This window comes from Poecilia reticulata, chromosome 14 (assembly GCF_904066995.2).
Source record: "Poecilia reticulata chromosome 14, P_reticulata-male-v2, whole genome shotgun sequence".
Taxonomy (NCBI): domain Eukaryota; kingdom Metazoa; phylum Chordata; class Actinopteri; order Cyprinodontiformes; family Poeciliidae; genus Poecilia; species Poecilia reticulata.
Genome location: NC_088843.1, coordinates 21,126,626 through 21,143,062, shown reverse-complemented (window position 1 = coordinate 21,143,062; position 16,437 = coordinate 21,126,626). Strand labels below are relative to the sequence as shown.

Genomic DNA, 16,437 nt, shown 5'->3' with positions numbered 1-16,437 from the left:
GTTCTAATGAGGCCAGTGTTGAGTAGTCATTAAAACAAGGCTAAGTACAGTTTTATCTTGGACAATACAGATCAAGAGACTGATGATTACTAGCAGCATTCACTTCTCCTTGATGAGCATGAATAGACAATATATAGTAACTTGCATTAACTCATTGACTTTGAGCATGACTTCTTACTGATGTTATGCTCAGTGAGGAAGTTAACTAAGAGTGCTTTTCCTGATACAGATCTGATCCTTAGCAAAGTCAAACACAATGTTAGATAATTGTTCAATTTGAGGTTGCTTTAGACAGGGGTTTCATAACATAAGAATTAGGTTTGAATTTAGACGACAGCATTTTTTTTCAGTAGTTTCCGTTCTGTTGGATATTGGCACAGGGATCTTGTATTGTGCAGGGGCTTTCCATGTCAGACCCATGACTGACATGGAAGGCACAAGGCCCTTTCCATGTCAGACTTCTATGGAGATCAGAGGTGTTGATAAATCAGTGTAGTTAGTCAGTTGTGAATCCCAAGCGTTGATTGATATTTTTAGTAAAGTTAAGAAACAACAAGCCAGGAGATGTTGGGTCTGATAAAGAAGAGAAGAAAGAAAGATGTGGGATGAGGGGACTAGCAGCACAGGGTGTCTCCAATGTGGGAACATTGAGGTGCAGGAAAGAACCAACCAAAGACTAGCTGTTGTGACTTTTTTACACTTATATGTTGTTCAGTATGATAAGTGACTGATTTACAATTATATGTTAAGCATAGATTACATGATTATTATTAATTGAATTGAACATGATTGTATATAATTACAAGGATGAAGTGAAATATATTTAAGTACAAGACATGATTTATTTGAATAGAAGAAGTCTTTTATTTGGAAGAATGCTTAAGTATCTGGTTCTGTTTTGTCACTATCTTGCTTTGTTGATATTTTGGTTGTCTTGGTTACGAACAGCTGTTGCCGTTATCAGCTGTCACCGTTTTCTCTCTTCAATAAAGAACTGAACAGAAAGGTTCAGTAAAAGACATACGAGCCTCCGTTTTGTTTGAAGAAGCTTCACTCTAACACTAGCACATCCCTCCATGTCTGCAAGATCCATTATCCCACAACCAAGTCCTGACTGTTGTGTAGTAGTACATGTGGTGTGGTGTCACAAATGTTAATTATGAAGGTCTGGGTGCCAGACTCTCCAATTGACAAGGCTTCCCAACTCAAAAGTTATTTAAAAAAATGGAAAGGACAATCTTGTGAGGTACAGTTATTTCTCCAGTCAATATAAAAGTATGTAGGAGTGTTTAGGTCAGCCAGAGCTACATTGAAGGTGTAGCTTTAAATGTGTATATGATGGATGTTATCAATACTCAACACCAATTCAAGTAAGAAATCTGAGAACTGATCTAAAATTTCAGTCATCAAAAGCCTGGTATCTATCTATGGGGGCCAATGGGCGATTGACAGGGCATATCCCAAATCAAAATTGACCTTTGGTAAAACCTGGTTGAAAGATCATGTAGAAAACATGAAGTGATGAAGGCACTGATTATTTTTTCCCTCAGTTTTAGGTGACACAAGTCAGGCCTAAGAAGGGGTCTGGGACGTTTCAGGCCGTCAAAGATTATAAAAACTAATTTTATTTGGAAAACGAGTAAACCAATAGAATAGAGGAGTGCTTTATATTACCAAGTGAAAAAATGCCATTAAAGTGATGGAAGTAGAAAACACATACACACACATTTAAACTAATGAAAGGCAAGTCAAGTTTATTTGTATAGCAAATTCAAGAAAGAAGGGAATTCAAATGTTTTACATGATGAAAATTGCATTGCCATGGTATAATAACGAGCAGTTATAAAAGTTGTTACCTAAACCAGAATCAATGATGTTCCAGTTTTTTATTTTCAAAGGCAACTCTAACCGACAGGTTTAGTCTGGATTTAAAGGAACTCAATGTTTTGGCTATTTTTCAATTTTCTGGAAGTTTGCTCCATATTTGTGGTGCATAGATACCGTCTGCTCCTTCTCCATGTTTGCTTCTGGTACTGGATGCAGAGCAGAAGAGGAACCACATGATTTAGGAACTAAAGCATTTTAAAGTCTATTCTCAGACCTGTGAAGATGTTGCTGCACTAATCAATGCCACTAAAGAGAAACACCTGGATGAGTTTCTTTGATGCTGAGACATTAGTCCTCTGATCCTGGAATTGTTCTTCAGCTGATAGAAGGTCCACTTTGTAACCATCATAAAGATGGGTCAAGTGCATCACCCCAGCCAGATTTCAGGCCTGTTGGCCTGTTTATAACATCCATATCTCTGTGAGACTGCTCTTGCCTGGTCCATATCAAAAAAATAAACTATTTCAGTCAGTTTAGATTCGATAAAAAGCAGAACTCTGAACAATATCCCACTCAACTTTCCTTGTTGACATGTTTTTGTGCTCTTATTCTTTGTTTTCTTATTGGATTATTGTGTGTCGCATCACGTGACCTGTTTAATTTAACACACTAATTTAAAATAAAGGGTGTGTCCTTAAAACAAAGGAGGAACAACATGAAAGCCAAACTGTCTCTCATGCTGTCATGTTGAATGCTGAGCCAAAAAAGTTTCTGATAAAAGGTTATGGGCCCAGAATCGATGAACAAACAGGTGAATGTCGCGACGGATAGTGTGCACCTGCTGTACAAATGAACAAGGAAAATGAACAGAAGAGAAAAGGACATCGCACATAGTAGCTGGTCAAGACTTCTCTTTTATGGAGATGAGAAAAATTACAAACTATGGGAAACAAAGTTTAAGACTTCAATTACAAGGGCTGAATGGTACAATTTTGACAAGCCCTACCGATGATGACGATGAAGACGCAAAGAAAAACGCAGAAGCTTATGCAGAGCTCATTCAGTTTTTGGATGACAGAAGTCTATCACTTATCATGCATGACGCAGCAGACGATGGGCGTGCGGCGCTTGGAATCTTGCGGACCCATTACGCTGGCAAAAGAAAGCCCAGAGTGATTAACCTGTACATTGAGCTGACTTCACAGCAGAAGTTCTGAGATCGTGTGCTTTAAATGTGGGATGAAAGGCCACATAAGCAGAACCTGCCAGCAGAAGCAGTGGTGCAGTCACTGTAAGAATAACAGTCACAGCAATGGAACCTGCAGACAGAGAAAACAGCGAGACAACGCACAGAAAGTAGCTGAAGAGTCGGGCGGTGACAAAGAGTATGCTTTCCGGGTGAGCGATGCCGACACGCAAATGGACGACATCAAGAGAGGTCCTGGAATTGTTCTTCAGCTGATAGAAGGTCAGCTGAAGAACGTGATGTGCAATGTCGCCAGTGCGACATTGCACATCACGGACATCAGGAAGTTTGAGATTTGATTAAAGTTTCCAGGCCGAAACGCATTGCATGGAATTGGCAGATGGATCCAGGTGTCTTGGGGTTGCTATGCAACGAGGAGACGCGGAAGTGTGTTTGATCGACAGCAAAGGTCAACCGCTTAAAACAGTGCTGAGGAGCGCAGTGTACATCCCTTTATATCCGCGAGACATCTTCAGTGAAAACTGCAACATTCTGTGGAGCAACGATGATCTTCAAAGAAGGAAAGAACGTTCTTCTCAGAGACGGTACCAAATTCCTCATTCACGTGTGGCGGGAGCAGTGTGGTAAGAATTGGTAACTTAAATTTAAAAGCACTATTTTGATAAAGATTAAATTGATTGCAATGACTCCACTAAAAAGCCAGATAGACCCGCTACAGATGAGGCTTGAGACAATCTCACAATTCAATAAGTTTATTTATTACACAATTGTTTTAGTTTAATCAAAAATACTAGTTTAAAACCACTGACAGTTATAAAAGACAATTATAGCTCAACTCAGAGATGGGAGTGTAATTCGGGGTAGTGTCCCAAAAGAAAAGAAACAGCAAAAACAAAAGAAAATCGTGCACCAAACCAGAAATAGTACCGCCACCCGGAAAGTCCACCACCAACACCACGAGCTGGCCGTTCTTGTCAAAATAAAGGAAAAAGAAACATTCGAATTACAGACAATACAATTCAGTCCACGACAAATCAAGCAGCAATAGTCAAAATTGAGGGTCCATCCTGGTCCGTCTGTAGTAGACGCCACTCAGAGCGGCACTAGAAGGAATAGTCCGAGCTGGTCATCAATCAGCCCAAATCAGCCACACTGGACGAGTGATAGGAGCCAGCTTTACGCCGACCATGACTGTGGGCATGAAGCCAGCAAACAGGACGACAGGTAGGCAGCCGACAGATAACCCAGTCGGGGACAACCAGAACAGCAGGCAAACAACCGGCCAAGGACAAACAGCAGCGGCTATCAAAAATAAATGTTAGAAATGGAATCTGAAAGCATGCAAAAAACTAGTACTTCACTTACCACTGAGCTCTTTAAGTAATGCCTCTGGCAGGAAGGAGGAAACGGGGAGCTTGTACAGGCGGCCTGGATATACAACAGAAGCTGAGCTAAAGCTAAGCTAAATAAACATAGTGTGGGATTCTTCCTACAAGGACGATGGATCTTCGATCAGAGCGTCATTAAGCGCACTATTTGAGCGCGCATTAATTTGCGGCTGTTATACAGAAAATGGAAATGAATCACAAGTAATAAGCTTGATGGAGAAAAATGAAGCCTGCCTTACCTAGCATGCAGCACCAGCAAACGCCGAGGTCTGAACTGGAAGGAAAACAATGTGATGTCAACCAGGTGAGGGAGGGCCCTTTATATACAGGCAGCCAGTGCCACAACCAATTAGATTCAGGCACTTGTGTGGTGCGTTCAAAGGCTACAAGGCATACTGCTACACACGTATGTAACAAACTATTACTTACACACGCTGGACAATGAATGTGGTGATCAGTGTAAAAAATTTTATGACTTACAAATTTGGCATGAGATTCTTGGACATTGCAATTACAGAGATGTACTAAAACTAGAAAATGTTGTTAATGGCATGGAAATTAAAGGGAGAGGTGAACCAATGCCATATTGCGAAGTCTGCACAAATAGAAAATTTGTTCAAACTAGGAACAGGGAGCCATATGCAAGAGCTAAAATACCACTAGCAATGGTCCACACAGATTTAGCAAGACCTACAGACCCAATGTCCAAAGATGGCCACAGATATACATTATCCTTCACAGATGATTATTCTAGTGAAGGATATACCGTTTGAAAAACAAGAGTGACACAGTACAAGCTACTGAAAAGTTTATTGCTGACATGGCTCCACATGGAAAGATTAAATGTCTGAGGTCAGACTATGGTACAGAATTTACAGGAAAAGAGTACCAGGCATTACTGAGCAGAAATGGTATCAGACACGAGACCTCAGCGCCATATTCTCCATTTCAAAATGGTACGGCAGAACGAAACTGGAGAACTTTATTTGACATGGCTATGTTAATCGATGGTGGGTTACCAAAAATGTTATAGCTATATGCAGTTCAGACATCAGCTGTAGTGCGAAACAGATGTTTAACAATCTCACAAAGCAATCGCCTTACTTCATGTTGATAGGCAGACAGCCTAACATTTCTAGAATGCAGAAGCTTGGATGTGTTTTTTACACTTACAAACAAGAGAAAGGAAAGCTGGATTCAAGGTGTGAAAAAGGCATTTTTATAGGGTATGACAAGAATAGTCCAGCCTGTATGGTCTACTATCCAAACAGCAGGAAAATGTAGAAACACAGGCTAGTGGAATTTGTATCCAACGAGAAAAATGAGACAGCTGTAACTTTGGATGATGATGATATTTTTAGAATTAGTCCCAGAGCAACCAAAACTCCAGATGCTGATCCAGTAAATGTTTCTGACCATAGCCTGAGCACAGAAATGAACCAATGGCGAGTACCAGCCACACAATGAAACATCAGGAACCAAAGAGAAACGATACTCTGTCAGAGAGAGAAAGAAATCAGGTTATCTAGACCAATGGTCCCCAACCTTTTTATTACCAAGTACCGGTGAAGACTTGGAAATTTTGCTGTGTTTTAACTCACGATAATGACTAACGGGAGCCCTGAGCTTGTTTCTCTGCAGACGGTCCCATCTGGGAGTGATGGGAGACAATGACACATGAAGCATTGCTTATGCACGGGGTGCTTGGTCTCAACGTGGCGAAGCAGTTTGAAGCTTCATTAGCGAGCCGGTCGCTGCATGTTACGCAGAGCGGACTTGTAATGTGGGACTCGCCTACCGATCGGGAATAAATCCATTCTCCTGTCTCTTCTCTGGGCCTTTACCCCAGTTGCAAAGAAACTTTCCAAAGACATCTGATCCGTTTCTTGCTCATTTTGCTGCTTGTGGGCTCAGTGTTGGTGCGCAAGTAACCGAGAGAATCCGGTTAAATGATTTTCAAAATAAAAGATCCTCCAGACTCAAATAATACATAAAATGGAAATATTTAATTATTTCTTGCGTGGCCCACTACCAGTTGGTCCACGGACCGGTGCCGGCCCAGGGGTTGGGGACTACTGATCTAGATCAGTCTAGACATTTAAAATTTTAATAATTAACTATTATCATGATTATTGCAGATGGTGATTCTTGGTTAATGTCAAGTTGTCACAACAGAGAAATTTTGAATAATGCAAAATTTGGTTTCAAAAGGTTATTATTTACCGAATGACACTTTACGACAAGAGTCATAAATATTTATGAAGACTTCATCAAGTTCATGACAGGTGTTATGTCATGTTTTTGACAGTGCTGTCAGTCTTATGCATGACTGACATGCATAACACTGACATAAGGCACATTACATTATATAATGTAATGTGCCTTATGAACAAATTAAAGTGTGAGGAAGATAAACCCCTTTGAGAGACCGTTGTAGTCACGACATGGGTTTCTTAACATTACATCAGTCAGCATGCAAACATAAACACACCCATCCAAAGATAAACTATATCTACCAACAGGAGCATTACTGCTGACAGGTGGTAAAATTTTCCCACAGATACCACGCTCCTCTCCATACGCTGCCTGTTACTGTTATTTATTTGTATTGATCCTATGTTACGACTTTTGTTGCTGTATTGTGACTTATTATAACTTGTTTCAGCTTTTGATTTTCAGACTGATGGAAAACTTCACCTACAACAGTTTTATGCTCCAGCTGGAGGGCATAGATTTCACAAAGGATGTTGTATACGCCGCCTTTTTCTTGTTCCTAGCTTTTTACATTTTTACTGTGACTCTTAACTTGGGTTTTTTGATTCTGATCATTATTGAGAAGAACCTTCACCAGCCCATGTACATTCTGTTTTGCAACCTGACAGTCAGTGATATCATTGGAACTACATTACTCTTTCCTCGCCTGCTGGTGGATATTTTGAGGCCTCCGTCTGAGCGCTTCATCAGTTACTATGAGTGTGTGGTTCAGGCGTTTCTGAATCAGTGGGTGAGCAGCACTTCCCACACGCTGCTGATGATCATGGCCTTTGACAGATACGTTGCCATCTGCAACCCTCTGCGTTACTCTGCAATAATGACCAGGAGGATGTTGGTGAAGCTGTCGGTTGCCGCCTGGGGCGTTCCCTTCTTGTTTGTTTTGGTTCTGATCGGACTCTCTGTCAGGCTCAAAAGATGCAGGACTTTTGTCTCAAACCTTTTCTGTGACAACGCTTCATTGTTTAAGCTCTCCTGTGAAAGTGTGGAGATCAATAACATCTATGGCCTCTTTTACACTGTGCTGCTGCTGGTAGCATCGGTCGGCAGCATTGTTCTAACCTATGGGAAGATTGCTGTGATATGTGTGACCAGTAAGAATATATCAATGAAGAAAAAAGCCCTAAAAACCTGCAGCACTCACCTGGTTGTCTACCTGGTTTTGTCGTTCAGTGGATTTAGTGTTATTGCTCTGCATCGATTTCCTCAGTACTCATATTACAGAAAAATCCTTGCCATTCTGTGTTATATCATACCTGGAAGCCTCAACGCTATTATCTATGGTGTCCAGTCAAAAGAGGTGCGACAGTTTATGTTTAAAACACCTAAATGCAGAAAGGTTTTGCCTTCCCAAAAGAAAACATGATTTTAATATGCTATTCTCGAGTGTGTGCATTTTATTTGATTTCAATCAATATTAAGATATTGTATTTGTGAGTCAATATTTAATAGTGTTATCTCCCTGATTGTAAAGAAAGAAAGAGCTGTCTTTATTTATGGCTGATAGTTAGGACAAGTTAGAAAAGAAGTGGGACAGTCCACCAGATTAAGACAGTGGTGGAATCAATAATTGACCACATAAAGCATTTAGGAACCTTTTAAGGTTTTACTCTATTTTTTGGGCAACCAGGTTGAAAGATCATGTAGAAAACATGAAGAGATGAAGGCACTGATTATTTTTTCCCTCAGTTTTAGGTGACACAAGTAACCCTAACAAGAGGTCGGGACGTTTCAGGATGTCAAAATTGTAAAAACTAGTTTTATTTGGAAAACATGTAAACCAATAGAATAGAGTAGTGCTTTATATTACCGAGGGAGAAAATGCCATTAATGTGACGGAAGCAGAAAACACATACACACACATTCAAACTAATGCAAGGCAAGTCAAGTTTATTTGTATAGCAAATTTAAGCAAGAAGGGAATTCAATGTTTGACATGATGAAAATTACATTGCAATGATATAATATTGAGCAGTTATAAAAGTTGTTACCTAAACCAGAATCAATGATGTTCCAGTTTTTTTATTTTCAAAGGCAACTCTAACCGGCTTGTGTTTAGTCTGGATTTAAAGAAACTCAATGTTTTGGCTATTTTTCAATTTTCTGGAAGTTTGTTCAAGATTTGTGGTGCATAAAAACTGAATGGTGCTTCTACATGTTTGGTTCTGGATGCAGAGCAGAAGCAGAACCACATGATTTAGAAACTGAAGCTTTTTAAAGTCTATTCTCAGACCTGTGAAGATGTTGCTGCACTAATCAATGCCACTAAAGAGAAACACCTGAATGAGTTTATTTGATCCTGAGACATTAGTCCTCTGATCCTGGAAATGTTCTTCAGCTGATAGAAGGCCCACTTTGTAACCGTCTTTATGTGGCTTTGAACCGTCAGAGCCCCACATAAAGACAGTTCAGGTGAATTTTGCATCCAGATTTCAGGCCTGTTGGCCTGTTTATAAAATCCATATCTCTGTGATAGACTGCTCTTCCTGGTGTGGCACTATGAAAGAGAACAAGGCATGAAAATAGTATCCCCCTCATTTTATTTTTATGCTAAAGTTTACTTAAAGCGAGAAACTAGCGATAGAATTTATTATACCTAGCAATGTATGGATTTCGCCATTGGAGGGCGCTCAGCGCTGCATGCAACAGTGATTGATGCTCTGGCAGGCTGAAGAAGTCCGCCATTGCTGAGAAAACAGTTTACAGCAGATATTAGGAGCAGCTACTATAACCGCTGTGCTTTCTGTTCAGAGGTAAGCTGCGTTATAAATAGCACCATAACGCTACTAGCCTCTAATAAGTCCCGTCTGGCAGAAAAAAAGGTGTTTCAACAGAACTAGTGATGGGTACGGCAACACCGATGCGTCGGCGAATGTGTCAAGCCCACAGACCAAAACCCGTGTCGGTGCGCGTATTGGTTTCAACAAGTCACGTGACCGATACAGGAACTGTTTCGAAATGACATTAACGCGCCAAACTGTCTTTATAAGGAAGCAAATCTGTAAATCTGTCAAAAGCATATGCCAAACGAATTCTTGATCTTTTACAGCATCAACTATGGAGCAGCTTCAAAGGAAAGGTTTCCACAGTGTGGGACCATTTTGATCTTATATTGGAGAATAAATTTGTTTTCATTTTTGTTGTTTCATCTGGTTCTTGTCAGTTTCTACTTGATCTATCTGAATCCAAATTCAGCTGAAATTAACTCTTAGTTTACTTTCATATTGTGTTCTGCAGGTTAAGTGTCGCATATGTTTGACTAAACTGTCTTATTTAAATAAATCCACCTTTTCAATGTTGAGGCATTATGAGGCCAGGCATTAGAATGAAGTCCCAGATACACCTAGATAAACTCAGATATACAGCCAATTACTCAGTTGCATTTCATAAATTATTTCATATACAGTGAACCCATCTCTATAACGCGGTTCGCCTTTCGTGGCATCACTGATTCGCAGATTTTTTTTTTTTTTCACAGTGTTCTGTGTCCTGCTTGACTGTATGATTGTTAAAAATCATACGGCTTTAACCGTATGATTACAGTTAAAACCTTATTGGCACTCTCTACCTGAGTGCCAATAAAGTTACGGTATTTAATACAGATTGTCCATTCAGGAGATGGAAACTGAAACTTTGAATGCCAGCTGGAAAAAAAACTGGGCAGAGGCAGCAAAACCCGACCGGAGGCTCGCTTGACGAGATCCATCCCTCTGCCGCTCTGCCGTAGATACAGCTGTGAGTCTCGCGGGGCAGCTTGGAGGAGACGCTTTAATGACATGATCCGGATCACATTAAGGCCCGAATGATGCACACACACAGCTGATCTGAAAACAGGTTTTGTTCTTTGGTTTCAATGTAGAGTAATTATGCTGTATAATAATTGTAACAACTAAAGGTAACTAATTTCGCCTATCATGGGTTATTTAAGGAAATCAACACCTAAGAAAAACAAGGGTTCGCTGTAAATGTAGTGTTTACTTAATTTTTTTTCTACAGCAGGAGAAGTTTTGTCAAAAATTTCAACATGTTGTATAAACTTTTTTCTTTTTTTTTTTTTTTATAAAAAATTGTTGAAAAAGAAACAGTCCATGCATACTCATTCCAAACACATTCACTTAAATTTTCACTTTATGGTACATGTTCACATTATTTATTGACTGTATATCAAATATATTTTAAATTTAACTGGAGATATGACATAATACAATATATAATGTTCAATAAAATACAAAGACTTAAATCTTATTGTATAGACTAGGTCATCAAATCACTACGATGCCTGTAGGAATTTTTAATGACCAGCAGGTGTCAGTATTGAGTGACAGTATGGACACAGAATCAACACAGTTTTGCACATGACGCCTCATCTACCCATCACTAAACAGAACTGAACTGCCGAGCTGAATGTGAAGCCGGAGTTAGCATCAAGCTAAAGTAATTATGCTAATGGCTCGCGCTGGCTTGGTTGGTCGGTGGAAATAGGGCCGCAAAATATTTTCTAAATATATGTAGTTTGAGTTCAGTTAATTTATGTTAGAGTAGATGTACAGTGACGTCAGTGGTATGTGTGCCGCTCGTTGATTTTTGTGTTTAGCGGTTGAGCTTTGCCAGGCAGAAGAAGTCCACCATGCCTGAGAAAACAGCTTACAGCAGATATTAAGAGCAGCTACTATAACCGCTGTCCTTTCTGTTCACAGTTTAAACCAAGTAAATATGCTACACCAGAAGTGACCCGGCCCATCATTTTCTGCTGAGTAACATTGGTTTTATATCATAAAAATAAACTACTTCAGTCATATTAGATGCAATAAAAAGCAGAACTCTGAACAATATCCCACTCACAACTTTCCTTACGTCAACAATATCAACTATGACCTCACCTGAAAGATATCAGTGCAGTGGGAAGAGGAGCTTTGTGGATTTAGAATCTCTAATTTGTTTTCTGCAATTAATTGGTGAAATTGTGTAATTTTCTCCAGATTGGTCTTGATTGTGCAGAACGTTGGTTGTGGGATTTTACAGATTATGAATAAGAATTTAGTACATTTTAAATATTCTTCCTAACAAAAATCTAATGCTAAATAAAGTCAGTTTATAACTATTTTCTAACTTTATAACTGATATTGAGACAGGTGTGGAGTTAAAAGTTGATTCAAAATGCTGCACAAAGTCTTCTGGTGAAACTTAAAATGACAGATTATATTTCTCCTGCCTTAGCTTCCCTTCACTGGCTGTTACATCTACAATTAAATATGTAAAAATAAAATGTTAAATTTTTTTTTCATATTTACAGCCCTTAATAATCAGTAACTTACTTTTAGGTGTCTTGTATTTAAAATAATGTAGAAATTAAAGTGTGAAGAAGAAACCGTTCCAAAGATAAACCCCTTTGAGAGACCGTTGTAGTCACGACATGGGTTTCTTAACATTACATCAGTCAGAAGGCAAACATAAACACACCCATCCAAAGATAAACTATATCTACCAACAGGAGCATTGCTGCTGACAGGTGGTAAAATTTTCCCACAAATACCACGCTTCTCTCCATATGCTGCCTGTTACTGTTATTTATTTGTATTGATCCTATGTTACGACTTTTGTTGCTGTATTGTGACTTATTATAACTGGTTTCAGCTTTTGGTTTTCAGACTGATGGAAAACTTCACCTACAACAGTTTTATGCTCCAGCTGGAGGGCATAGATTTCACAAAGGATGTTGTATACGCCGCCTTTTTCTTGTTCCTAGCTTTTTACATTTTTACTGTGACTCTAAACTTGGGTTTTTTGATTCTGATCATTATTGAGAAGAACCTTCACCAGCCCATGTACATTCTGTTTTGCAACCTGACAGTCAGTGATATCATTGCAGCTACAGAAGTCTTTCCTCGCCTGCTGGTGGATATTTTGAGGCCTCCGTCTGAGCGCCTCATCAGTTACTATGAGTGTGTGGTTCAGGCGTTTCTGACTCAGTGGGTGAGCAGCACTTGCCACACGGTGCTGATGATCATGGCCTTTGACAGATACGTTGCCATCTGCAACCCTCTGCGTTACTCTGCAATAATGACCAGGAGGATGTTGGTGAAGCTGTCGGTTGCCGCCTGGGGCGTTCCCTTCTTGTTTGTTTTGGTTCTGATCGGACTCTCTGTCAGGCTCAACAGATGCAGGACTTTTGTCTCAAACCCTTTGTGTGATAACGCCTTGTTGTTTAAGCTCTCCTGTGAAAGTGTGGAGATCAATGACATCTATGGCCTCTTTTACACCGTGCTGCTGCTGGTAGCATCGGTCGGCAGCATTGTTCTAACCTATGGGAAGATTGCTGTGATATGTGTGACCAGTAAGAATAAATCAATGAAGAAAAAAGCCCTAAAAACCTGCAGCACTCACCTGGTTGTCTACCTGATTTTGTTGTTCAGTGGATTTAGTGTTATTGCTCTGCATCGATTTCCTCAGTACTCATATTACAGAAAAATCCTCACCATTCTGTTTTTTGTTGTACCTGGAAGCCTCAACACTATTATCTATGGTGTCCAGTCAAAAGAAATACGCAACTTTTTATCTGAAAAAATTAAGACACATCAATGTTTTCAATTAAAAAATAACAAATAGTGACACAGACTTTATTTTTCTTGTATACCCAATAAAACGTGAGTTCCAACTTTTATGATGTGTGTTTTTTACTGTGTACATATTTCACTGTCTTTAGAAATTAATTTTGATGCAGTGAATTTATGCTTTGCATCTATAATAATAATAATAATAATAATAATAATAATAATAATAATGGGACTTCATGTTAACAGAAATATGCTCATTAAGGATGTATATATCTTAAAATGTTTAATCTCTTTTAATCTGACGAGTGTTTGTAGCTGACTCGTGATTAATCGCAAATTAATCAGATTGATGAAAATATTCCTCATGTACTTTAACACAGTATTTTTTTATCTTTCTAATGTTCTTAGAAACACTGGAAAAATAAACTTTTTTCTTTGAAATGTACTTTTATTACAGTTGCAACTATATCAAGCAATACAAAATCAATAGCTAGCAAAAGTGTTTGCACCCATTGAGCTTTTCTGTATTTTGCCACATTATAACCACAAACATATTAAATCAATTTAATGTGAAAGACCAGCAATAAGTGGAATACAGTTGTGAAGTAGAAAGAAAACTATCCCTCATTCTAAATATTTTTTACAAATAAAAAACTGAAAAGTGCGGCCTGTAAAAGTATTCATTTGAGCAGGGGTCTCGATAACGGAGTATTTTCCGCATTTCACCAATTTTGTTTTTTAAAAACGATGGAAAAATTTCAAGCCTGACCTTCATTTTGACAGGTTATAATTGCCTTGTTCACATGAGCAGACATTATAGACTTTACGCTAAGAGTTCATCGCAGAGGCAACTAAAATCAATCAGTCAATAAAATCCTTTCTGAAAATCATCTCATGGACTCTGAACTAAATGTTACTTTCTGATCGGGAGCTGACAGCGTGTTGAAGAGATACGGACCGGACGAATTTGGAGCCCTTCTGGTTCAGAGGGGCATTTGGTTCAAAATGTCCTGCACCTTTGGTTCAAATGGCGTCTTTAATTTCAGTCTCCACTACATACAGAACAGAGAAAACTAAAGAGAATGCAATGTTGTGTTAATCCATTTATAGGGTAGAGTTAGGGTTAGGACGGCTTCAAATGTTTTTGTGTGGTTTCTTCCCCAAAACAGACATATATCTGACCGTGACATCTGCCGCGCTCCTCCTGAGCATCGCGCTGAGACCATGGGAGGCTAAAGTCTTCCAGCTGCAGTGCTAAAACCGCAGGGTGAGTTAAGTTTAAAGCTTTGCAGTGGCCGAGCCGCATACGCATTAGTTGTGCATCCGCCGCACACTGCGCATGTTACAGTCTAATTAACTTCTGCACCTTTATTTATTTCCTCAAGATAAATGTCGGCTCCATTGTTTAGACTATAAATGGATTAAAACAACATTGCATTCTCTTTAGTTTTCTCTGTTCTCTACTGGAGACTTGAATTAAAGGAGCCTTTTCAACCAAAGGTTTGAAACGCGCTTCTGAACCAGATGCACCAAAGCGTCGGGTCCATATCTCTTCAACACGCTGCCAGCTCCCGGTCAGAAAGACGCATTTAGTTGAGAGTCCATGAGATGATATTCAGAAGGGATATTTTTGAGTGATTTTTGCGTAAAGTCTATAATGTCTGTGCATGTTCACCAGTCAACAGTGTTAATTATAACTTGCCAAAATGAAGGACGGCTTCAAATTTTTACATCGTTTAAAAAAGATGAGGAAAATATTCCGTTATCGCGACCCCTGCATGTAGGTATCAACTGATCACCATCCACCAACATTAAGGCAATCAGCTGGTCCTGGTCTTAGTCCTGGTTCTGGTCCTGGTTCCAGTTCTGGTTCTGGTCCTGGTTCTGGTTCCGGTCCCCTGGTCTTGGTTTTTATTCTGGTTCTGATCCTGGTTCTGGTCCTGGTTTTATTCTGGTCCTGGTTCTGGTTCTCTCCACTGGTTGCTCTGGTAGCAACTTGCTGGTTTCCTGTGGATAATCAGACGAGGTTAAAAGAAACTGAACAGAACAGTTCTGGACCTGGACGCCACCGGACCTGGATGGGACTGGACCTGGACGGTACTGACCCGGTTCATGTGGACGTCAGACTCAATGTCAGATCAGATGTTGAGGGAATGACTGATTCCCTGTTTGTTCTGTAAAGTGAACTGATCTAATGAACTCAAAGCGGAGAGCCTTCACAATGACGTTCCAGGTTTATTTCATCTGCAGGACTCTGGCGCCCTCTGCTGGCCGCCATTTGTCACTGCTCTCTGGAGTTTACATGAGAATTTTTGTTCTTTTGATCAGATAAACAGCATGAACCTTTTAGTGTCCTGCTTATCAAACTTTAGCAGGTTAGGCCTTACCATATTAAATCTTCCAGATATAAATCCATATCTGATGCATAAATATTAATATTAGTGAGACTGCTTCCACCTGGGCCCAAATACAGAGACGAGCCCTGCAGGAGGAAAACGATTTTAATGACAAACGCCTAACGCTTGGATACAACTGGTCTGGTGGTTGTCATGGAGAGTCATTGTTCTGGGTCATTGATGGAGTGGTTATGGTTGGTCGGCCTCTCCAGCGGTCCAGGTGTGGATCATGGTTCTGACTCAGGTTTTCTGGAGACCAAAACCTCAGAAACGGTTCTGTAAGCATTTCCAGACTGATGAAAAAATTTTGTTTCTGTTGTTCAGGCTCTTCATATCGGAGCAGCATGTTCTGCTGTTTCACAAAAGTTCTGGTTCTGATCTGGCCTTTTCTTAATTATGGTTTTAAAATTGCATTTTTACATTTAGACAGATTATCTTTGATATTAAAAATCTGAAATATTTAATTATGGCATCAAACTAGAACTGCAAGCAGATCTAATAGGTTCCTCGCCCGACCTGGCAAGTCCCCTCCTTGAGCCACCCACCCACATGCAATAGGTAGAACAGGCAGCACAGGCCTGTTCCATGCAGTGCTGCCTGAATGCATCATTTTATAACAACATATTATTATGGTTCTTTTCGGTACATTTGTTTACAGTTTCTTCTTTATTTTTTTTCTTGTAAAGTGTCTTGAAATTAATTTTTGATCAACTGACAAACATTTTTCCTCTATAGTGTAGTAATTCTATTTGGCCATAAATTGGAGCCAAATCCACATTTATCTTGGCCAGCAA

The 16,437-nt window shown here is 39.6% G+C and overlaps 2 protein-coding genes across 2 annotated transcripts; both read left to right on the top strand.

The window, feature by feature from the left end:
* The first annotated feature begins 7,018 nt into the window (after positions 1-7,018).
* LOC145554844 (olfactory receptor 8G17-like) lies at positions 7,019-9,304 on the top strand. Its single transcript, XM_081615554.1, has one exon. The coding sequence runs from the start codon at positions 7,106-7,108 to the stop codon at positions 8,057-8,059; it is 954 nt and encodes a 317-aa protein (XP_081471680.1). The 5' UTR covers positions 7,019-7,105; the 3' UTR covers positions 8,060-9,304.
* A 2,948-nt stretch (positions 9,305-12,252) lies between these two features.
* Positions 12,253-13,354, top strand: LOC103459877 (olfactory receptor-like protein COR6). Its single transcript, XM_008401806.2, has one exon. The coding sequence runs from the start codon at positions 12,346-12,348 to the stop codon at positions 13,297-13,299; it is 954 nt and encodes a 317-aa protein (XP_008400028.2). The 5' UTR covers positions 12,253-12,345; the 3' UTR covers positions 13,300-13,354.
* Positions 13,355-16,437: the final 3,083 nt, after the last annotated feature.

Coding starts and splice junctions, on each gene's coding strand:
- LOC145554844 (XM_081615554.1), top strand. CDS start 7,106: ATGGAAAACTTCACCTACAACAGTTTTATGCTCCAGCTGGAGGGCATA.
- LOC103459877 (XM_008401806.2), top strand. CDS start 12,346: ATGGAAAACTTCACCTACAACAGTTTTATGCTCCAGCTGGAGGGCATA.